The 24,581-nt window shown below is 39.0% G+C and overlaps 1 protein-coding gene across 1 annotated transcript; it reads right to left on the reverse strand.

Moving 5' to 3' along the window:
• Positions 1 to 615: 615 nt before the first annotated feature.
• Positions 616 to 24,493, reverse strand: SPATA4 (spermatogenesis associated 4). Its single transcript, XM_043972320.1, is given in 12 exon segments — positions 616 to 672; positions 674 to 777; positions 10,232 to 10,345; positions 11,326 to 11,342; positions 18,412 to 18,491; positions 18,493 to 18,516; positions 18,518 to 18,617; positions 18,735 to 18,761; positions 18,763 to 18,851; positions 20,947 to 21,076; positions 24,276 to 24,305; positions 24,307 to 24,493. Coding segments are annotated over 12 exon segments (933 nt in total). The 5' UTR covers positions 24,468 to 24,493.
• Positions 24,494 to 24,581: the final 88 nt, after the last annotated feature.

The raw sequence follows: 24,581 nt of genomic DNA on the forward strand, positions 1-24,581 counted from the left end.
AATTAAAGCAAAAATTTTTCCACTTTATTTTTCTTGCTTTTTAAAATAAGGTATGGCTAATATGGAAATATGTTTTGTGTGATTTCACATGTGTGATTGACACCATATTGCTTTCCTTCACAGTGGATGTGGAAGGGGCTAGGAGGGAAGGAGAGAATTTGGAACTCAAAATTTAAAAAGAAAAGATTGCTCAAAATAAATGAAGTAATTAAAAATAAAATTAAAATGTAATAAAAATAAAATAAATACTTCCTGACACTTTCAGTAATCCAAGTCCAAAAGAATAAGATGTTCTGTGAGGCAGTAGGTTTCCCATCAATGGATGACCACTTGTAGGTGATACTGTAGAAAGAATTCCTGATTCAGACAGGTCAGATGATCTCTGAGTTCCCTTCTACCTCAGACTTTAGTATTCTAATGACAACAATTAATAATGTGAATATATTTCACTCACAAGTTATTCATGACAGCAGAGGACAGGGATGGGGGAAAACTCAAATACCCAGGTTAATCTAAATAAATTTCATTTTAGTTAACAAAAAAAGGAGAAATATGGCCTTTAACCTGCAAACACCATTTATTTTGCACATGACTTTAACACATCTGTCTGGCTGATCAAATTCTCTTTGGTGTGGTATCTGTTTCTCCAAACCTGACAGATTCTAATTCAAGGTCTCTTTTCGAGATTTTTGGTGTGTTCAACATTGACTCCAAATGGCTCTTTCTCTACTTGTTTCACTTGAATTTCTCTAATCTGGGTTTCATTGCTGTCACTCTCTGTGAAATTTAAAAAACAAAACAAACAAAAACCAAAAGTCAAATATCTGCCACAAAAGCTTTATAATAATGTCTAAATAGAAAAGAATCATTCACTTTTCTATAGTACTTCAAGGCTTGCAAAGGGATTACCTCACAATAATCCCGAGGAGTTAGGTAGTACATTATCATCCCCATTTCATTTGAAGAAAGGCTCAGAATGTTGACATGATTTTGGCCATAGTCCTGTGGAAATTTATTTTAATTTGGGGACCCTACCTTTGGGCTGAGATTAAAAAGCCTTAGGCCCTCAGGGTCTTTTCTGTGTGAAGGGCTGGTGCCCCTCCCCCTCCACTTCAGCTGAGCCAAAAAGTCACGTGGGCTGAGACGCCAGGTCAGACATCTGGGGGAGGGGGTCCCAGCTCGCTCACCCTGGGCAGATCTATCCAAGAGATCCCGGGCTCATCCAGGCTGGGCTCTGGTGTAGCCTGTGCCGAGGTCTCAGATGCGCAGCAGGGGGCATGGGTCCCTGGAGCCCTGGGTATGGTATGCAAGAGACACTTGAGCACCCTTCCACCCTCCCCCCCACAGCCACAGCCCTGGCTGGAGGATTAGCTTGGGGTGTGTGGGGGCGCAGGAAGCCCCGAGATCTGAGTGGAGAGAAGGAAGAAATATATAAACTAGAGAGTTAGACACAAGAGGGAGAGGCAGAAGGACAAGATTAAGGGGGGCTGACAAGATTAGAGGGGCAGTGAAGGTGGCAGAGGGCAGACTGCTGGAGCAGACAGACAGAACAGGAGGCAGTGGAGAGCACAGAAGCGGTCAGCACAGGGTACAGGTTGGAGAAAGCGAAGATTAAGAGAACAGAAGGACACTGGAGCACTAGGAGAACAGAAGGAGAGGCTGGTGAGAGAGAAACACAGGGGTTCAACAGTGGCAGTACAGAGAGGAAAGTTAGAAGCGGAGGGATCAACAAAGTGAAAGGGGCTTGGAGTTAGTGAAAGGAGCTGAGCAGTGAAAGTGGAACATACCCTAAGGCAAGAGGTGGCAACTGCCCTTATTGTATTAAAAAAGTTCCAGGCACAGCAGGTGGAAAGAGACTGCCAGAACGCAGTCAGGTTGTACATTTTATTTCCCTGTATTCTTAATTTTAAATTGTATCTCACAAATAAACTCTGCTTTGATTATTTAGTTAAGAGGCTTCTTAATCTTTTGCTTATCAATTTTGGGAGTGGAGCAGTGTGGAGAACTTTTTAAACGGCCCATATTAAGTTAATAGCAGTCAGATAGCCAGTTAGGCAAAAGTCCCAGATTAAGTACCCCAGTCAGATTAGGTCCCCCCAAATTAGCCCCAGTCATTTAAAATATTTTTACAGTCCTAAAGCTAGGAAACGTTAGAGTCAGGATTCCTAGGTCTCTTGACAGCAAGCACAGTTCTTTTTTTCATTTACACCAAAACTAGTTGCAGATCCTATTTGTCATAACATTTTATAACTACCCAATTCTGGTGAATTATATGGACACAAATGAAACTTCCAGAAAAAAGCCCTAAAAGCATTGTTTAAACAATGCAAAAAACATTTTGGGCACAAAAATGAAAACTTTAGAGTCCCAAGCAGTATTTTTGTCATTTCTATTAATCAAAGTCAAAGAATTAAGAAGAGAGAAGCAGAATTTTTGCAAGTAAATAACTGGTTTAAAAAGTGTCTTGGAGAGGGGAAGCCAGGATGCTGGAGAGATAGGAAATAATGCAGTGAGAACTTCTCCAGAAACTCTTTCCAACAGATCTAGAAAATGTACCAGACTCCATATTGATGGGAAAATCCAGGGGAAAAAGTCACAGTGAATCTTGGGCTCAGGCCAGCTCAACACACAGAGGTTTGTGGACAGTAGGGATACGCTGTGAGCGGAGGACTGGCACCCAAGGAGAGGCTGTACACCAGAGCAAGAGAAGGTATCAAACCCAAACCAATATCCAGGGCATTGCAACAGGGACAGGTGTCAATTTGCAGCTTTGTCACCCACAACCAGGCTGCATCTCGAAGGAGTAAGAAGGGGACCATTGCACAGCAATGGCATTCCCCAGGTAGGAAGGCCTGGACTGTGTACCGAGAAAATGACAAGTTCAGAAGCCAGTGGCAATAGCAGCAGTGATACGGCTCAGATCAGAGGTGCAAAGCAGGGTCTCACTTTCAGTGTCTAGCCCAATATGCAGAGGGATAACCAGGGAAGGAATCGCAGAGCAAAATGGGAGCCTACATTCTTGCCGCTCTGAGCCAAGAGAGCTTTCTAGCTAGCCGAGAGGGCTGGAGGCCAGCAGCATTTTACTTGTTCAGATCAGGGTGGACAGCAATCAGATTCTGTCCTGGATCAGACCATTTTGGGAATACGGGAAGCATGTGGGTCCCCAGCCTATCCCTGAGATCCTAGAATAACACAACACTCAAGAAAGCAGCAACAAGACCAGTCCAGATCTTTCCTCCAGATGTGCTGCAGAGCCCATCCCTACCATTCAGTCTGAAGCCAGGAGAATGGGGGGAAAAAGAAAAAGAAAAAGAAACCCACAATAAAGAGATATTAGGGGGTCAGGGATGCTGAAAACACTAATAGAGGAGAAAGACTCCAAAACATCTACAAGCACTGTCTCAGAGAAAAACAGAGCTTAGGCACAAACTCAGCTAGAATTCCTGGAAGAGATGAAGCAAGAGGTTTTTTTTTAAGTATCAAAAATGTTTTGTAATTAAAATGAGAATATTTTTGAGGAAAATGGGAAAGAAATGAGAGTTATGAATGAAAAAAGGGAAACACCTGAGTTCAAATCCAGCCTCAGACACTAGCTGTGTGCCCCTGTACAAGTTGCTTAATCCTGTTTGCCTCAAATCCTCATCTGGAAAGTGAGCTAGAGGAGGAAATGGCAAAGCACTCCAGTGTCTCTGCCAAGAAAACCCCAAATGGGGTCACAAAGAGTCAGACATGACTGAAATGGCTGGACAACAACAAGAAGACAGCATAATTCAAGAAATCTTAAAATTACCTAGGTCTCTTAAAATCAGAAAGCAAATTAGAAAGAGAAAAAAAATCCACTGGTCACTTTGTAAGTGGTTACTTCTTAAACTGGTCATCATTAATCCATTGGTTATTTCCCAAATGAAAACTGCCAGGATCATTACGGGCAAAATCCAGAGTTTTGAGGTCAAAGGGGAAAAAACCACAAGCAGCCAGAAACAAAGAATTCAAGTATCAAAGGAGCCACAATAAATATCATATATGCATGATTTCATAGCCACCACTATACACAAGAGGAGAACCTAGAATATTGGAGAATTGGTGGACTATTTCCAGAAAAAAAATATGGATATAGGTTCACAGGGAAGAATAATTTACCCAGCAAAACAGCATAATGTTATAGGGTAAAAATGGACCTGTTGCCCACCTCCTGTTGGAAGTGCTGGACTCAAAGCACAGGTTGAGGCAAACTGGATATTGCAAAGGAATATTACACAGGGTTCTATGGTTAAACTTCTGCTGTTTAACATTTTAATCAATAACTTGGATAAAGACTGTGATTTATCATATTTGCAGATAATATAAAGCTTGGAGGGGTAGCTAACACAATGAATGACAGAATCAGGATTCAGAAAAATCATAAACTAAAAATATTGGGCTGAATCAAATAAGGTAAAATTTAATAGGGATAAATGTAAAGTCTTATACTTAGGTTCAAAAAAATCAACTTCACAAGTGCCAGAGGGGCTCTCTAAAGCTTTTAGTGTATCACAAGCTCCGTATGAGTCAACAGTTTGATATGGCAGTCAAAAAAATTAAGTGTTAGATGCACTGATAGAGGCACAGTACCCATGAATGAGTCTCATTGTACTCTGTCTTGATCAGATCACATCTGGACTACTGTGTTCGGTTCTGGGTGCCTCATTTTAAGAAGGATGTTGATAACCTAGAAAGTATCCAGAGGAGAATGATAAGGCAGATGAGGAGTCATTTCATGCCATATGAGGATCTGTTGAAGGAAGTGGGGATATTCAGCCTTGAGTGTCAAAGATTTGAGGGCAAGGTGGGATGAAAACTGTTTTCAAGTATTTGAATGGCTAGGTCATTGAAGACTGATTAGGCTTGGTTTTGAAGGGCAGGAGTAGGAACAGAAAGTTGAGGTTGAAAAGAGGCAAATTTAACCTTGGTGTAAAACTTCTTAACAAGTGGAGAAACCTAGAAATGGAAAGTATTGTCTTGGGAAAGTGGTGTGTTTCTCACTGAAGATCGAGGACAGACTGGTGAAGTATGTGACCAAGAGGACTCTTTTTCACATGTGCATCAATCTGGATACTTACAGCCCTTCCACCTCTGAGACTGGAATTCTGAGTCTGTAGGTTAGTTATGCTGATTGATCATAGCCTGGCTAAAACCCTTTGCCTTTTTTTTTTTTTTTTAAGTGAGGCAATTGGGGTTAAGTGACTTGCCCAGGGTCACACAGCTAGTAAGTGTTAAGTGTCTGAGGCAGGATTTGAACTCAGGTACTGCTGACTCCAGGGCCAGTGCTCTATCCACTGCACCACCTAGCCACCTCCTTTGCCTTTTAGAGAATGTTCATATTATCTATTAAATCTTCAGGGCAGAAAAGCTGAATGTCACTCACCTGTCAAATCCCAGGCTGTATCTAAAAATTAGTCATCTCCTATTTTGATGCACCTGCTTGCTACTTAGAAAAGGCTCAGCTATTTTTAGGCACTTCTCCAAAAAACAACAGCCACAAGTGTGTACATCTTAAAACTTGGCAAACATGGATGCTTTGGCTTATTGATGTGTATAACAAGGCTCTATAATATTTGTGTAGGTTCCAAAGAGGCTGCTTAGACCCTAAAAGGCATGATTCAGCTCTATTTTAAGGGGCCTAAGGCAAATGAGTAATCTGTAATGTCATGCTCTATTATTTTCCTAGTCTCTCAGAATTAGGCAAACAATCAAAAGCAATTAAGAAAAATTAATATAAAACACAACAAAAAAATTGAAAGTGAAATCAAAAGTAAAGGCTCTACTTTACAATGTATGCTGGATTCCTTGTTAAATTTTTACAGGTTTACTACCTTAGATACAGGGTCGGCGAGCCTGCTATTTTGTTGTGTGTTTTTTTCATATGTGCCAAGCAGAAATAAATAACCACAGGTGCCAAAAGAGGGCATAAATTCCTGAAACATTATGATATCAAGGCCCCCAAGTTACCTGTAAGATGAACTGAATTACTAGGTAGTCCAGTCTATGCATTTATCCCAAATAGAAGAAATTTGGTATTGTCAACCAAAACCAAACAAGATGAAATTTTAAAACATTTGGTGGCTTACAACATGTGTAATGACCTCTCTCCATCATTACCAAAGCCACCCCATCCACTACCACCATTTACACCCGCTTCTGTCAATTAGCTTAAAGAAGACATGTCCCTGAAGGAGGATTGAAGGATGAAAATACAATAAAGTAATATCTGCTCTGAACAACTCTAACATTACTTTCCCACTCCACCTCACCTAATGCTGACTACATATTCCCAGCCTACCACTTTGGGCTTTGAAGTAGGAGAAAACTAAAAGAAAGGGGAGAGGAAAATCAAGCAGGTGGTGTGAATGAAGTACATAGAGAAGGGGGAAAAAGGAAGTGCCAGGAACAGTTAATACTCAGAAACAGAGAAACAGAATTAAGCTGCCTGTTACAAACACCCAAGAAAAGGAAAAGAGAAGAAATAAAAGGTTTTTAGCTTCTACTCCTCACCTTTCCTCCTCCAGCTCCAGGAATCTACCAGAGGAAAGAGAAAGGGGGAAGAGAAGCCCCTATTCCATACTTCTCATAACCTCTCCTGTTACTCCCCTTGATCCCCCTACAGATTATCCCAAGCTGAGTCACTGGTCTTTTTTTATTTAGAATTTTATTTTTCCCAAATTACATGTAAAAAAATTTAACATTGATTTTTAAAACTTTGTGTTCCAAGTTCTCTTCCTCCTTCCTTCCCCACCCTTTTAAGAACTCAAGCATTTCAATATGTTATACATGTATAGTCATGAAAAACATTTCCACATTAGTCAGGTTGTGAAAGAAAACAGACAAAAAAACTTTAGAAAAAGGAACTAAAAAATTTTGTTTTAATCTGTATTCAGATACCATCAATTCTTTCTATGTAGATGGACTGCATTTTTCATAAGTCCTTCAGAGTTGTCTTGGATCATTGTATTGCTGAAAATAAGTAAGTCATTCACAGCAAATCATCTTACAATATTGCTGTTATTTTGTACATAGTACATTTCACTTTGCATCAGGTCATGTTAAGTCTTTCCAGATTTTTCTGATAGCTTCCTGCTCATCATTTCTTATACCACAATAGTTTCCCAGTTATTATTGCTAACTGTGTTTCCCTCCATCCTATTCGCTCCCCATGGTATTTACTCTATTTTCTATCTTCTTTTACCCTATCCCTCCTCAAAAAGGTTTTGCTTCTGACTGCCCCTCCCCCAATCTGCCTTCCCTTCTTTCAACCATCCCTCCTTATCCCTTTCCCCTCCTACTTTCCTGCAGGGTAACATAGATTACTATACCCAATTGAGTGTGCATGTTATCGCCTCTTTGAGCCAATTCTGATGAGAATAAGGCTCACTCACTGCCCCGTACCTCCCCCATCTTCCCCTCCACTCCATAAGCTTTTTCTTGCTTCTTTTATGTGAGATACTTTACCCCATTCTACCACTCCCTTTCCCTTTCTTCCAGTACATTCCTCTCACCCGTTAATTTTATTTTTAAAAATATATTGTGGTAAAAAGTACGCCAGTTTTTGAAGGACCACCCTTTCGGGGAGGAGACCAACAGCCGTGCATGGGCTATGCATGCCAGTCTGGCTGCTAAGCACTTCACTTCCAGATAAATAAGGGAAAGGTTTCAAAGGGGAGGTTAATGCTCTAATATCCAATTTTAAATCTCACAATATCATCCCTTCATATTTAACTCAAACCTGTATTCTCTATCTAAATATACTCCATTCAGCTGCCCTAATAATGAGAAAGTTCTTATGAGTTATAAGGATCATCTTCTCATGTAGGAATGTAAACAATTTAACCTTTTAATATCTCTTATGATTTATTTTTCCTGTTTGCCTCTTTATGTTTCTCTAGTGTCTTGTATTTGAAAGTCAAATTTTCTATTCAGCTCAGGTCTTTTCATCACAAATGCCTGAAGGTCTTCTCTTTCATTGAATTCCCATTTTTCCCCCTGAAAGATTATATACAGTTTTGCTGGGTAGGTGGATTCTTGGTTGTAATCCCAGTTCCTTTTCCCTCTGGAATATCATATTCTAAGCCCTCTGATCCTTTAATGTAGAATCTGCTGTCTTGGGTTATCCTGATTGTGGCTGCACAATTCTTGAATTGTTTCTTTCTGGCTGCTTGCAATAATTTCTCCCTGACCTGTGAGTTCTGGAATTGAGCTATGATATTCCTGAGAGTTTTCATTTTGGGATCTCTTTCAGGAGGTGATTGGTGGATTCTTTCAATTTCTATTTTACCCTCTGCTTCTAGAATATCAGGACAATTTTCCCTGACAATTTCGTGGAAGATGATGTCTAAGTTCTTTTCTTGATCACGACTTTCAGGTAGTCCAATAATTTTCAAATTATCTCTTCTGGATCTATTTTCCATGTCAGCTGTTTTTCCAAGGAGATATTTTACATTGCCCTCTATTTCTTTATTCTTTTGGTTTTGCTTTATTGTGTCTTGATTTCTCAGGAAATCATTAGCTTCCATTTACTCAATACTAATTGTTAAGCAATTATTTTCTTCAGAGAGCTTTTGTACCTCCTTTTCCATTTGGCCAATTTGGCTTTTCAAGCTATTGACATTTTTTTTCATGACCCTCCTGCATCACCTTCATTTCTCTTTTCATTTTTTCCTACACCTCTCTTACTTTACCTTCAAAATTCTTTTTGAGCACTTTTATGGCCTGAGACCAATTTATTTTTTCTTGGAAGCTTTGGATGTAGGAGCTTTGACTTTGTTATCTTCTTTTGAGGGTGTATTTTGATCTTCCTTGTCAACAAAAACCTTTCTAGGTTAAGCATTTTTTTCTGTTTGTTCATTTTCCCAGCCTATTTCTTGACTTTTAACTCTTTCTTAAAGTGGGGCACTGCTTCCAGGATGCACTGTTCGAAGCTTCAGGGGGTCCCAGGTGTTACAATTTAAGGAGAGGCACGTTCACCACTCCCCTGGCCTGTGTTCTGGTCTGCAAGCAACCACAGGCCTGCTTGCCCTCTGACCAAGAAAAGAATCCTGTTCCACTGTGGCTGCAGGCTCTGGCATGCCTGTGCCCCTCCCCTACCTGGGCCTTCACTCAAGACCGTGACCTGGGTCCTACCTTGGGCAAAACAACAGAGTCCTGCCTCAGCTCCAGCAAAGAGACACCTGTAATCTCCCCCTGGACAACTGCGCGATCCCCTCATCATCTGTGTGCTGAATTTCAGAAGCAGCTGCTGCTGCAGCCAATTACAAGGCTCCTCTAGGGCTGGATCTGAGCTGGTGCGGTCTGTACCAGGCTTTGTTCCACTCCCACTCTGGTACAACGGATCTTTCCTGCCAACCTTCTAAGCCGTCTTTGGCTGGAAAATGATCTCACTCCGTCCTTTTGTGGGTTCTGCTGCTCCAGGAATTGTCTTATGGCTTTATTTTAAGGTATTTAGAGGGGTCTTGGGGAGAGCTCCAGGAAGTCACTGCCTTTCCTCCACCATATTGGCTCCGCCTCTGAGTCACTGGTCTCTTCAACATCTTCAGTTCTTATTTCCACCCCTTACTTCAGCACAACCTCAAGCCATGCAATATCACTAGAGCCCTTCTCAGCCCTTCATCCAGGCTACCCCATTTACTTAGTAGTGCTTGCCCCAAGTCACAGGAGCTACCACCAGTGGCTTGACATTTGGATAATTCACACTTCTAGTGGTAGGCTAGAGGGAGTTTCATTGGGACCCAGGAGACTATGTGGTTAGAAGATAAATCAATTAGGAATAGGTTTAAGGGACATTCACCTAGGTCAAAGCTGTCAAATTGCCTGAATGGCAATGCAGACCAAAAATTTTCAGTGCAGTCAGGATCAAATTAAAATGAAATTAGGAAATATTTAACAAAATAAAAATATAATTCAACATAGAAAATGTTAACATGTTTTTCTAAGTTAATGTGTCGCCCACAGTGATCTTTATGTACCTTCTATTTGACACCATTGACCTAGATAATAACTCTATGAGGTAATTTATAGGGCAACATCCCAATCTTAAATGTTATATGACAAATTAATAACCAAATCTGATATACATTTTGGAGAAAAAAATCTAGCCCTGTATAATATTATGGTAACACACTTAAAAACAGAAGTTGAATGAACCAAGCAAAGGTAAAAAGAAAATGGTGATATTTTATCAGGAAAGAAAAATAAAATTTACCTAGAACAGGAACGATGCATTTTTCCTTTAACAAGACACATTTTGCAAGATCACTAGACCTGTCAGCACCACGAAGAGCAAGTTCTCCCAATGTTGGTTTGACATCGTACCATTCTATATAAATGACAAAAACAGCTTTTTAAGTATATCAAAATAAGCATCCATGACCTACAGCAAACTTTTCATTTTTATCTTAACATTACCACCAGACACGATTTCTACCCACCTCATCCTACCCATACCAAATTTCATAATATCTACCTTCACTCATGTTTTAAAGAGGTTATGTTCCTAATTGTTTTGGCAATTAGGAATAGCCTAGTATTTCCCACAACCCTTACTCTACATCATATAAATATTACATCAAAACAAGCTAGCAAATAAAAAAGAAAACAAAATGTGTATCTTCCATTACAGGTCACTTTCAAAACTGTTAAGCATACATTTTCTATATTCCTATTTTGATAGAATAGGAATAGTTAACCAATCAATCAATAATAAAATTTTTTGGCCCTCCCTTTGTATCAGAGAAGAAGTCTAAATGTTTTTCTTTTTCTTTTATGGACTGTTTACAGTATCTTATTGTAAAATTTGTGTTGATATTATATATATATATATATATATATATATATAATGCATTTATTTCTGAGTTCCCAAACTTTTTCTGTGTCTACAACTTCTGCAAAACTCCCCCAAAATTCCCATTTAATTTCATATACCTACTTGCAATATATCAAAACCACTATGGGGAAAGTGATGTGGAAGGGATAACTGCAGTTTTCCTTCTCAGTACCTAACACATTCCTTTCTACACAGTAGGTATCTAAGTGTTTGTTGAACTGAAAAAAAGGTATCTACTGTGCACAGGACACTATGATAGGCACTGGAGTACATACAAAATAATTAAGACACAGTCCCTGACATCAAAGAGCTTTTGTTGCTCCCAATTTAAGAACCAGAATAAATGGGTATAATTTCATAGGGTCACAAGATTTTAAAACTGGAAAAGATCTTACATGTTACAGATAAGGAGACTCAAGCTGCAGGAAAGATATTTGCTTAAGAAGATTACACTGGTCAGTAAGTAGGAAAACTAGGATTCAGGTATCTGCTCAACTAAGAACTTTTTCACAGCTAGAGTTGTTCAATAATATAAAAGAGTGCCTACAGAGAGACCATACTGCTTCTCCCTGGCGATGCTGGGCAGCAGATTGGTTTTGTAGAAACGTTCTTTTATTAAGTGAGAAGTTGAACTAGATCACCTCTAAAGTTCTTTCCAAGTCAAACTCTATGGCTTTGAGTTTTAGTACAATAAAGGGTAGAATGCAACAAGACACCAGTAGAAGGTGGCATAAAGCTACTCCCTTGCTAAGGTTTTAGCTGATTTTCAGCTTTATAACTCTTGAGTTTATTATTACACAATCACTACCTAATTATGACATGGTTCCAATACAATAGTTGGTTCTTAAAGCAAAGGAAATCATTTTATACAGCAGCTCACTTAACAATACTATGTATAGACAGGAATGTGGTATGTGAGGTGCAGAGAGAATGACCCATTGGCTTGATCACAGGGTGCAGGACAGGGAGTAATATTTAATGAGACTAGTAAGATAGGTTAAGACCAGGCTGTATAGAGAGGTCCACAGAAGAGTTTATAATTCATCCTAGAAGTAATAGAGAAGCCATATGTTCATATCTGTGCTTCAGTAAAATTACTTTGGCAGCAGTGAGTAGAATGGACTAAAGTAGGGAGAGACTGAGGTAAGAAGAGACTGCTGCAATAATTTAAATGAGAGCTGTGTGAGTAGAAATATGGCACTGGGTCAGAAAGAAGTTGTGAAGGTAGAAATAAGTGGCAAGGTTTGGAAACTGATGGAATATAGGGGGTGAGAAAGAATAAGGAATCCAGGATAATTCCAAGACTATAAAGTTGTGAGACCAAAAGGATGTTGATGCCTTTGACAGAAATAGAGATATTTGGAAGACGGCAGGCTTGAGGGGGAAAAATAATGAGTTTCATTTTGGAGACATTAAGTTTAATATGTCTGTAGGAGATGCAGTTTGAAATTTCTGATAGATAATGGGTGACAAGACTGAAGCTTGGGGGAAAGATCTGAGCTGGATATATGGGAGTCACCTACATGAAGATGCTAGTGGAAGCTGATCATGCAGTGTAGAGGGAAAAGAGGAGGAAACACCCACAGCTAAGGGGCAATGATATAGATGTTATGCCAGCAAAGGAGACTGAGAAAGAACAGAATATATTATAATAATATAGATGTATAGATGCATGTATTTAATAGCTCAAAGACTTTCAGCATAGCAGAGTGGACAGAAAGCTGGCCTCTGTGCCATGAAGACCTGAGAATAGGTCCTGGCTCTAGTACACACTGGCTTTGTGACTCAGGTCAAGTCACTTAATCCACCAATCCTCTAGGTATCTCTCATTTCCTCTTCTGACTCACAGTGTTTCTAACTTCCTCCAAGGCTCACATCAAATGTCCCTTCAAATCTTTCCTGCTTTTCCATGTGTTAGAGCTTTTCCCCTCTTGAAACTGTGAACTATTTTGCACACACTTAATATTTGAAAGGATGCCTGGTTGAGTGAACAGAGACCTGGCTTTTGAGTCCAGATAACCATGGTCCATGTCCATATACTGGCTCTTGGCCCTGCACAAAATGCATTCAATCTCTCAGAACTCTAGACATTTCTATTTCTCCAAGACCCAAAGATACAGCTGATATATACTGGCAAAAGAAGATTCCTTAACAGGATTTCCTGCGCAAATTAAATCTCAGATCTGGACCAAAACAAACAAGACATTAGTATTTACTTAAGTAAGTACACACTATATACCCTTAATAAAAAATAAACTTGTGGGAAGGAACTGATTTGTTTTTATCATTGTATCCTTGGTATAAATTGCCCAGAATAACAGAAGAGGAAATAGAATCTTTTAATAATCCTATCTTAGGAAAAAGAAATTGTACAAACCATCCATGAGCTCCTTAAGAAAAAAAAAAACCAGAACCAGATAAATCTACAAGTGAATTCTACTAAACACTTACGGAATAATTAATCCAAATACTATAGGAAAAAAATTAGGTCAAGAAGGACTCCTGACAAATTCTTTTTATGACACAAATAGAGGTTTTTGGTTTTGGTTTTGGTTTTCTTTTTGCGGGGCAATGGGGGTTAAGTGACTTGCCTAGGGTCACACAGCTAGTAAGTGTCAAGTGTCTGAGGCCAGATTTGAACTTAGGTACTCCTGAATCCAGGGCCAGTGCTTTATCCACTGCGCCACCTAGCTACCCCCACGTATATAGTTTTGATACCTAAACCAGGGAGGATAAAAAAAATGGAGAAAGAAAACTACAAATTTCCCTAAGGAATATTAATACAATTTTTAAACTCTTAGTAAGGCAATTATAACAATATGTCACAAAAATCATACACTAGGACCAGGTGGAATTTATACCAAACATACAGGGTAGACTCAATATCAAGAAAACTGCAAGCATAATTGACTATATCAATAGCAAAACCAACAAAAATAAAATGATTATCTCAATAGATGCAGAAAAAAACTTTTGACAAAATATAACATATTTTAAAGGTTTTTTTAAAAATAAGTAGTAGTTATCTAAACTCAATAACAGGGATGAGCTAGAAGCCTTCCCAATAAGAACAGGCGTAAGGCAAGTGTGCCTATAATCACCACTATTATTCAATATTGTACTAGAAATGCTAGCCATAGCAATCAGAGAAGAAACTGAATAGGCAACAAGGAAATAAAACTATAGCTCTTTGCACATAATATGATGGTATAGTTAGAGGATTCTAGAGAATCAATTAAAAAACTATATGAAATAAGTAACAACTCCAGCAAAGTTGCAAGATATCTGTGGTAACTGACAAATGGTGAATCAGCAGGTACAGATACACTGGGTGCAGCAGTCACAACTCTACAGACAGGTGGACTAGGCTATGGGGCTATCTGCTTACAGGACTGAAGCAGCAGTGGAATTTGGCAGCTCCAGGTGTCTGAGTAGTCTTTTTTAAGGACCACACTGCTCACCTCCTGGTGTGAGGAAATGGTGCCCTAAAAATGATCTGTTTCACCGAACCTAACCCTTGCCTGCTTACCATAGCAGGTGGGAATCCTACCCTACAGTCAAAATACCAAAACTTGTACAAAAACTTTTGTGAAGATAATTACACTCATCCTTGGTACATGGGATGTGCACATGTTTATGGACAAGAAGAAATCCACTAGTTATGAAAGATGAATGATAGCTCTTCTTGGGAGAGAACTCGGCAAGTATCACATCCAAAGAGCAGCTCTGAGTGAAACAAATGACAACTGAAGGCCAGATTACCAAAGTCAGAGTTGGATGCATGTTTTTCTGGAGTGACCACAGTGACAGGGAGCCCCATGAAGCTGGCATAGCAAGCTTGTATGCCTCCCAGAAGAAATGAATGACAAACTTATGACAATGTGATTGCCACTTGCAAGAAATCACTACTATGCTCTTCCCATGATGAACCTTGAGGAGATCAAAGAAAAATTTTATGAAGACCCAGAGGCATTCATCATCAGTGTACTGAAAGGGAGAAGCTTGTCATTCTGGATGACTTTAATGCCAGAGTAGGCACAGACTATCAGACATTGTAGGGAATCCTTGGGAGGAATGGAGGAAGAGATAGCAACAACAACGGTCACTTATTATCAAAGACTTGTGTGTCCCGTGACCTTCTCATCACCAACACTGTCTTTCATTTATTTAATTCAATAAAACTTTGTGGATACACATTTAATAGACTATGTCCTTGTAAGGAGAAAAGACAAACAGGATATGAGAGTAATGAAGATAATGTGTGGTACAGAGTGCTGGGCTGATTGCAGACTTATCTTCTCCAAGCTAAACACTCACATTTAACAAAAGTAGCACCCTACATGGGAGATAATACTTGGAACTAATAAGAACTATCTCAGTAAGGAATTCACAGAAGACACAGGTCTGAACTGAATATGAAGGGATGATATCTGTAAAGCATTTATGTTTTGTTCTTTGTGGGGTAGACAGGATGGGGTGTCTTATGTCTAGGGCCGGATTTGGGTTTGGGGCCTCCTGGGTCCAGGATTGGTGCTTTGTCCACTGTGCCACCTAACTAACCCATGATGACATCATTAAAATAGGGTTGAGGTGTAGGAAGAATAGACTGGGGGAGGGAGAAGGGGAGAGATAGTCTGGGGAGAGGTAGTTCACATGAAGGAAACAAGAAAAAAGCTTATGGAGGGGAGAAGAGGGGGAAGGAGTTGGGAGTCAGTGAACCTTAATATCATCAGAATTGGCTCAAAGAAGGACTAACATACATACTCAAGTAGGTATAGTAATATATATTTTGCCCTGAGGAAGGGAAGGGAAATAAGTGGGGGGAGAAGGGAAGGGCAGATTGGGGGAGAGAGCAGTAAAAAGCAAAACACTTTCAAGGAAGATGAAGATGTTCTGCATTACTGCACAAGTATGACATATTGATTTGCTTGATCTCATAGGGAGGGTTGAGGAGGGAGGGAGGAAGAAAAATTTAGAACACAGAATTAGCTCAGGGACCTCGATCTCATTGGAGTGGGCTCATGGAGGGAATAGCATTCATACTCAATTGGGAGGAGCAATCTATTTAACCCTGCAGGAAAGTAGGAGGAGAGGAGGGTAAGGAAAGAAGGGTGAAAAAAGGGAATGCAGAGCAGGGGAGAGGATAGTCAGAAGTAAAACGCTTTTGAGGAGGAATAGGTTAAAAGAAGATAGAGTAAATGTCATGGGAAGGGAGTGGGATGGAGGGAAATAATTATGATGATTGATTATAATGGCAAAACATATGGTACCTACTTTGCTGGGCTTTTATGAAGAAAATCCTCTGTCAAGCTTAAGGTACTAAATACAGGTTAAGATGAACAAGATACTATCAGAAAACCTGGAAAGACCTACATGAACTGAAGCAGAGTGAAATGTACTGTATACAAAATAAACAGCAATAGTGGGGGATGATCTGCTGGGAAGCATGTGGTTATTTTCAGCAAGGCAGTGATACCAATATAACCAGGAAGGACCTATGAAGAATTCAGTCCATCTGCAGAGAAAGAACTGATAGTATCTGAAACAGATGGAAACACATTTTTTTTTTCTTTTCCTCTTTGACAATTCCTTAATCCGAAGTTTTGGGATTTTTTGACTGTTTTTCTCTCACAACTAGCTAATATGGGAATTTTTCCATGACTATTCATGTTATAACTTATTTTTAATTGCTTGAGTTCTTGTGGGTGTGGGGTGGGAATGGAAGAAGAGGAAAGTTGGAACACAAAGTTTTAAAAAATTGATGTTAAAATTTGTTTTTACATGTATTTTGGAAAATAAAATTCTATTCAAAGCAAAAAAAAAGAAGCACCCTCAAGGCAAGGCAACTACCATATTTAATGTCAATAAATTAGAGTGCTTCTCTGAGTGTTAATAGTTTATTGTGTATTATGTAAAACATTACCCTATTTGTCATTTCGTACAAGAAAACTTGATTAAAAGAAAAAACAAAACTGAAAAATAAGCAAAAAAAAAAATAGTTTATGTGAACTTGGAGGGAAAGGTCTCTCCTAAAAACTTGGAATGGATTGTGAGACACTGGAGATGCTGGCACAGGACCACTCAGCATGATGTGCATAATGTCACAGAAGGCAGTAATGCTTCATATGCAAAGCAGAACTATAGTAGCTCAAAAGAAAACATGAGATGTGTAAATTTAGAGTTATCACCACTCCCAAATGTTCATATGGGCTATTTGTGCCCAACCTGTGGTAAAGCTTCTGAGCTCTTATGGTCTGATGTGCCACCAATGGACACACTGTACCTTGACCCCAACACTGATGATGTTATTTTGATCCTCTTTTAGAATGAAGAATAGAACCAATCCCAGAGATCAAAAGAAAGAAGAAAAGAACCTTATATGTACAAATATATTTATATAAGCTCTTTTGAGTCTGTGAAGTACTGGAAATTAAGGGGATGCCCCATCAACTAGAGAATGACTGAACAAGTTGTGGTATGTGATGGAATACTATTTGTACTATAAGAAATGATAAGCAGGATGCTTTCAGAAAAATCTGGAAAGCCTTACATAAATGATGTAAAGTGACATGAACAGAACTGGGAGCAAGCACTGTACACATTAACAGCAATATTGTTCAGTGATCACTGTGAATGACTTAGCTATTCCCAGCCATATAAAGATCTAAGACATTTCCAAAGGTCCTACAATGAAAAATACTATCCACCTCCAAAGAACCAATGGAGTCTAAATGCATATTGAAACATACTATTGTTGGTTTTTTTACTTCCTGTATTTTTCTTTGTTTTTTGTCTGTTTTCTTTCACATTATAGTCACAATTCGAAAATATGTTTTGCATGACTGAACATGTCTTACCTATATCAAATTGGCTTGCCTTTTCATGATGGGAGAGGGAAGAAGAGGAGAGAAAAAGAGAATTATGGAACTCAAAATTGTAAAAAAAAAAAATAAAGGCTCAAAATTGTCTTTATATGTAACTGGAAAAATATTAAATTAAAATAAAGCACAGCTTAAAATGTTTCACAGATTTCCAAGTTGATTTTTATTCCTCAAAGAAGGAGGAAGTTGTGGTAGTTTCACTGAAATATATGATGGGAGAATATCTATGTCAATACTGAACTTTTACAGCAGTGGACAGTTTGGAAATATTAAAAGAATTACCTGGAGCTAGAATACTGAAAACCATACTGTAGATCTGGAAGAACAATGTAAGATAAATTGGAGGATAAAAGATCTGTCACCCATATTTGATAACTGTGTTTCAGAAAAAAATGCATATGTATATTTGAACACAAAATACTACAATGTAATTAGTAATGTGACTAAAATTTTGCTAACAAATGGGAGAAGGGTATTTAAAATGGTAGAAAGCCAAAGAAGCAAAAAAGAGGGAACAGAAAGAAGCACGTCCCAGACATATGAGGATCACCAAAGACAAACTTCATTTCCTTCTGCTTAATGCCAAGGTTCAAAGCCTTCATTTCCTCTTTAGGAGACCAGGGTATGGGAGAAAGGAAAAATATTTTCAATAGAAAAATTACTGGATAGAGTTCCTACTGAGTTTTCTTGTAGCATTTGTAAGAGAAACAGAAAAGTTCAATTTTAAGTTGATGGTTGAGCATATTTGGATTGCTCAGATAATTCAGATAACCTAATGTTACTCCTTGATAAACTTTGAAGCTGTTGTTTTGGGTACCAGTGGCAAAATGATCTGGTAGTTACAATCTGTGAAGTTCACATAGATGTCTTGGATATTTTTAATTCTGGAAACAAACAAAATAAAAAAAACCTTCTGTTATACAACAACCCTGGAAATTTAAAAAATTGCATAATCTTAGAAGAATTTTTTTTTAAGCTGAAATGTCAAAATGATAACTCACTCTCGTTTTGTCAATAAGTGTAGACATCTGTATCAATATTTCTGGTACTCCAGGTTTACAATGATGTGTCCCATGAATTAATTCTTTGGCTATTTTCAAATGTTTTTTGGAAAAAAACTTTAATAATAATAAAAAAAATTAGCTGTCAATTAGACATTTTAAACAATAAAGAGTTCTATATAAGTCTCATTTTTCTATTAATCTACTTAAGATTTCTCCTACATTTATATCATTCAACTAACCTACTTCCTTACATCTAAAAAGCAAACAGAATTTAATGGCATAAAACATATAATAATAATAACTAGCATTTACATAAAGCTATGAATAATTTACTATTTACAATTACTATGTGCCAGCTACTGTGCTAAGTACTTTACAATTATTATCTCATTTGGTCCTCACAATAACTCTGGGAGGAAGGTGCTATCATTATTCCCATTTTACAGATGAGGAAACTGAGGCAAAAAGGGGTCACAGAGTCTGAGGCTGGATCTGACCTCAGGTCTTCCTGATTCCAGGCTCAGCACTCTATCTACTCCATCACGTTCCTGTCACAGTAATGCATGGTTAGAGTATAATAAATATCAAAGTTAGTAAATTGTTATTATGTATGTATATGTATATATAGATATATGTGTATGTATGTATGTATGTAAATACACACATAGCAGAGGTTCTTAGCCAAGGTCTGTGTACTTAAAAAAATGTTTTTTGGTAATAGTATTTCATTGTAATTAATTGGTTTCCTTTGTAATCTTATGTATTTAACATTTCTGAGAGAGATATCATAGGTTTCACCAGACTGCCAAAGATATCAATGATATAAAAATGGTTAAAAACTCTGGCTCTAAAATCTTTGGTCTATAGCATATATACATTGGGGCCTGTCTAAGAAACTATCTTTCTTGTTAGCATTATCAACTTCCATGATATCTTACTGATATCATTGATAATACAAGCATCCCCAGATATTTTTACTACAAATGTAGCTTGCAGGTCAGCAGGATTTAGAAAGCAGTTTGCAGATTTTCTGGATTTTACAGAAATTCAATGCCAGGAATTGCTTTTTCCACCCAAAATTTGGCTGGGAGTCGGATACTATATTCAGAGAAAGAAACAGCAGCTCCGATGGGTGTACTTTATTGTACTACTCTGAGGGGCAATGCTGTCCAGTTTGTACACAGAAGTAGAGAAGAAAGCTATCCTGCTTTTACTGTTTCATTTTCACCATTTATTTTTGTTTGTAGTATTATAAATACTGTATTATATCAGTTAAATCCAAATTAAAATTTAAATAAAAATGGGTCAGGAAGCCAAATATAATTTTTTAATTGTTTGTTAGTTTGAGTATTCCTACTATTTCCAACTGAGTTGACTCCATCCATGTTCAAAATCAGTATACAAAGTCTCCCAAATCTTATCTTTAATAAGCTGAAAACATTTTCAAATCACAAAGAATTGCTGTAGAAAGGAGAGTCCTGGGGCAGCTAGGTGGTGCAGTGGATAAAGCAGCAGCCCTGAATTCAGGAGTACTTGAGTTAAAATATGGCCTCAGACATTTGACAGTTACTAGCTGTGTGGCCCTGGACAAGTCACTTAACCCTCATTATCCACAAAAACAAAACAAAACAAAAAAACAAGAAAAGAAAGGAGAGTCCTTAGTTAGATTACATGTTTTGAGCACTTTCTTGATGACGCCCAGTGTTTAATGTTCATTTTCCAAATCAGTTTGGTTCTATTCAAGGTTCCATTGTCTTATAACACTATTTTGTAAATGCTTTCTACTGATTCCAAAAGAGAACTAGTTACAGGGGGGTTCAGGGCAAACCATCATCATCACAGGTTAAAAAAAAATCAAAACATATACCCTTTTGGCAGTTTGTTAAAAGTATCATTTTCCAATATGGAGGCCAGCCACTGAGGAAACTCAGGGTCAAATAGGGAATGTACAATTTAAGACATTTTTTAAAAATATTCCACATTTTGGGGGGGGGTGGGGGCGTGCAGCTAGGTAGTGCAGTGGATAAAGCACCATCTCTGGATTCAGGAGGACCTGAGTTCAAATCCGACCCCAGACACCTGACATTTAGTAGCTGTGTGACCTTGGACAAGTCACTTAACCCTCACTGTCCCACCAAAAAAACAAACAAAAAATCCACAATTTGGGTATGTGCTAGTTTCTTAAAATTATATATAATTAATAACTTACCTTTTCCAGCTGTGCCCAATTAGCCAATTTAGATTTTATGGAATTTCCATTCTCAAAAGTTGTCAGTTTAAGATCCAGTGGATAATAGATACTGAATATTTCTGCAAGCAGGAAGCCATTTGAAAAGTCCCTGACCAGTAACAACAAGGAGATTTAACAGAACACTGTATTTTAGTCTGCAATTGTATTATTATATTAACATCAATTTAGACTATAAACTCTAAGAGGGATGGGACCCTGTTTTATATAAATTTTTCATGGCCCGCAGGGCCTAACACAGTACTTTATACACAGAAGGCATTTAACAAATGCTGGATGATTTGAAGTGAATTGAGTTGCATAACTCAAATATTCAGCATGGATGAGAAATAACAACAGTGGAGATTTATAAAATCTATAGTGAGAAATTCTTCAAAATACTTTGGTTTTGAAGTCATTTGGTACACTAAGAATGAACAATGAACTTGGAATCCTAGATTCAAAACCCAACTCAGCCTCCTTGTAGCTTTGTGACCTTGAGAAATCATTTAACAATTCTCAGCCTCAATTTCCTTATCTATAAAAATGGAAGTTGTACAAGATGATCTGTAAGTTTCCATTTCTTTTCTTTCTTTCTTTCTTTCTTTCTTTCTTTCTTTCTTTCTTTCTTTCTTTCTTTCCTTTTTTTTTGGTGAAGCAATTGGGGTTAAGTGACTTGGGGTTATACAGCTAGTGTTGTGTCTGAGGCTGGATTTGAACTCAGGTCCTCCTGAATCCAGGGCTGGTGCTCTATCCACTGCACCACCTAGCTGCCCCAAGTTTCCATTTCTATGAATTTTTTTTTTAAACTAAATCCTATAAACTTAGGGTCCAGGAGATACTGTGTAATTATACCACATTATCTCTATATTATTTTGATGTGTCATTATCTCCAAATGCATGTTGGTTAATATCTGTCACCTAGAAATAAAAATGATTTTCAATACTCTTGAATAATAACTTCAGAGCATCCGGTGTTGGGAAAAAACTTGGAGATATGACAGCAGAGAGGCTGGGAAAGTATAGTTAGTTCAATTATAATTTAAGAACTATCTCCATTTTAATTTATCCCAAGGTAAACCTGTGTTCACATTTGTTGATAGCACTTAGAATACTGGAGATATGCTAGTATCTTAGATTGCCAGAACTTAAAATGGTTATAGGTTTGATGATTCAGACATATACAATGGAATAGAGTGCATATAGTAGGCCCTCAATATGATGTTGGGGAAGCTAGGTAGAGTGCTGAGCCTGGAAGCAGGAAGATCTGAGTTCAAATGTGGTCTCAAATAATTACTAGCTGTGTGACTGGGAAAGTCACTTAACCCTGTTTGCTTCAGTTTCCTCATCTATAAAATGAACTGGAGAAGGAAACAGCAAGTCACTCCATTGTCTTTGCAAAGAAAACACCAAATGGGGTCAAGAAGAGTCTGACATGACTGAAACAACCTAACAACAATATAATGTTCAGTCAATATTAATTCAACAAACATTTACTAAGAATTAACTGTGTCTGGTGCATGACATTAAGCCTTCGGATGATACAAAGTTTTAATGTGAAGATATGGTTCCAGGCCTCTGAGAGATTTTGTTTCCTGGAGGATAAAACTCCAACACTGATTATAAAATACTACTTGATAAGTCTAAGAGTGATTTGTAGAGAGGGAAGATCATTATCTATGAAAGGATCAAGGGATCCTTTACTAAGGAGGCAACTAAGTAAAGCTTTAAAGAATTACGTAGAAATTCAACTCTTGACAGAGGCATTCAGGCTTAAAAAACAACCAAAAGCAAAGACCTAAAGAAACAAAGTCGATACAAAGCTCAAGGTACTTATAGTAACTTAAAGGGATAAACCTCAAATAAGGATTACTATTACACAATGAACAAGTGTACTTGGCATGCAAACATATTGCCCTTTTGTTTTCAGGAAGCAGGAAAAAAAAAAGGAAAAGGGTAAACTACTGTCTCTCTTCCCTGCTGCAAAGCAGAGTCGTGCCAGTTCAAACAGGAACCAAAGAGGGGTCTAAAAATAAAATTGGTCAGAAAAAAGCCCTGAGTTTTGTAGCTAGGGAAAAGATGGGTTTAAAAAGGGGGCACAGTGAAATCTGTGGGATGTGTTTTGTTCCCCAATCCCGTTTCTTCTTATATCGTCTTGTTCACTAGTGCAAAAGGAGAAAGGGAGGGCCGTTGACCCTACCTGTTAATCCTCTTCTAGGAAGGGGATTCCTGTGGGTTAGGATAAATGGATGTACTAAACTCGAGAGTAGAGGTGAAGCTGGCAACAAGGAATACGTGAAGAAAACTCCGGAATAAATACACCAATTGCAAATATTTATGTAGCTACTCTAAGGTTAACGAAATATTTTGCATAGAAAGTACTCCTTCATCGGATGCTCACAACAACAGTCAGATGGGCTATTACTGTCCCCATTTTACAGAGGACAAATCTAGTACTGAGATAGAACCAGCAAGTATCTTGAGGCATAATTACAACTCAGATCTCATTCCCAAAGACTAGCAGGGCAACGGCCATACTTTGTCGATTTTCACGAAGCCCAGAAAGTATGAGGTAAGAGCATTGAAATAGGAGACGGATGACTCGGGTTCAAATCCCGACTTAGCCACTTACTTAAAATGTTGGTTCCTAGGAATGAAAGTGACCTCAGTTTCCCCCAAATGTAAGCTGTTTCATTCTAGTCTTTGTATGGCTGAAGCCTAGAGACGGTCAGTGCTTAATAAATGCTTATTGATGTAAAAATAAGGAGTTCTTCCACCTCCTGATATCTTTCCATTATTAATAGGGAAGCTAAGGAGCATGGGAGGACGACATGTAAAGAGAAGTCAGGCCCCATCTGGCGGCCTGACTATAGACTGACAGAGCTACCAAACGCGGGTTGAGGGGTAATGTGGGTGGGGTGGGAGCGGGAGGCAGAAAGAGGCGGGGGACGAGAGAGCCGGGCGCGCAGGGCGGGGCATTCAGGATGAGGAGGGTTGCCGAAAGGTGAAAGAAACGCGCAGGCGCAATGGGTAAGCACGGCAGGCGCGAATGCGGGGTGGGCTCGCGACCACTGAACTGAGGCGGGCAGCCGATCACAGTAGAAGAACGGATGGACGCAGGGCGCAAAGCATGGGGCGGGGAGTGGTCTATGCGGGGGTCGGGGCGACCCAAGGATGATTTTGGTTGTTGGGGCAGGAACCGGTTGCTGCAGCAAGGCCTGGAGGCGGAGCGGCCTCTGAGAGGCGTGTCAGAGCCTAATGAGGGCGGTACCGCGCAAACGCGGCTGATCCCGGGGGGCGAGGGGCCGCACCTGTTGATGTCTCTTGGGTAAAAGTGAGATCATGCTTTGAAGCCAGCGCAACACGGCCCGTGGCAAGTGTGACTTCTTCGGGGGACACCAGTACGGCTGAATTGGCTTTCGCCGCTTGGGGGAGGCAGGTGTAGACAGAGTTGGCGGCCGTGCACATGGTAGCCTGCCCGCCGGCTGGCCTGCCGCGGCCATGGCCCGTGGTCCCCCTCCTTGGTAACGGCTTCTCCTGCACCTGCGCAGGAGGCGGGATGGCAGGGGAACCAGCACGTGCCTTCGCCCCTAGCGACGCAGGCGCGGCCGGAGAAG

The sequence above is a fragment of the Dromiciops gliroides genome, chromosome 6, assembly GCF_019393635.1.
Source record: "Dromiciops gliroides isolate mDroGli1 chromosome 6, mDroGli1.pri, whole genome shotgun sequence".
In the NCBI taxonomy this organism is placed as follows: domain Eukaryota; kingdom Metazoa; phylum Chordata; class Mammalia; order Microbiotheria; family Microbiotheriidae; genus Dromiciops; species Dromiciops gliroides.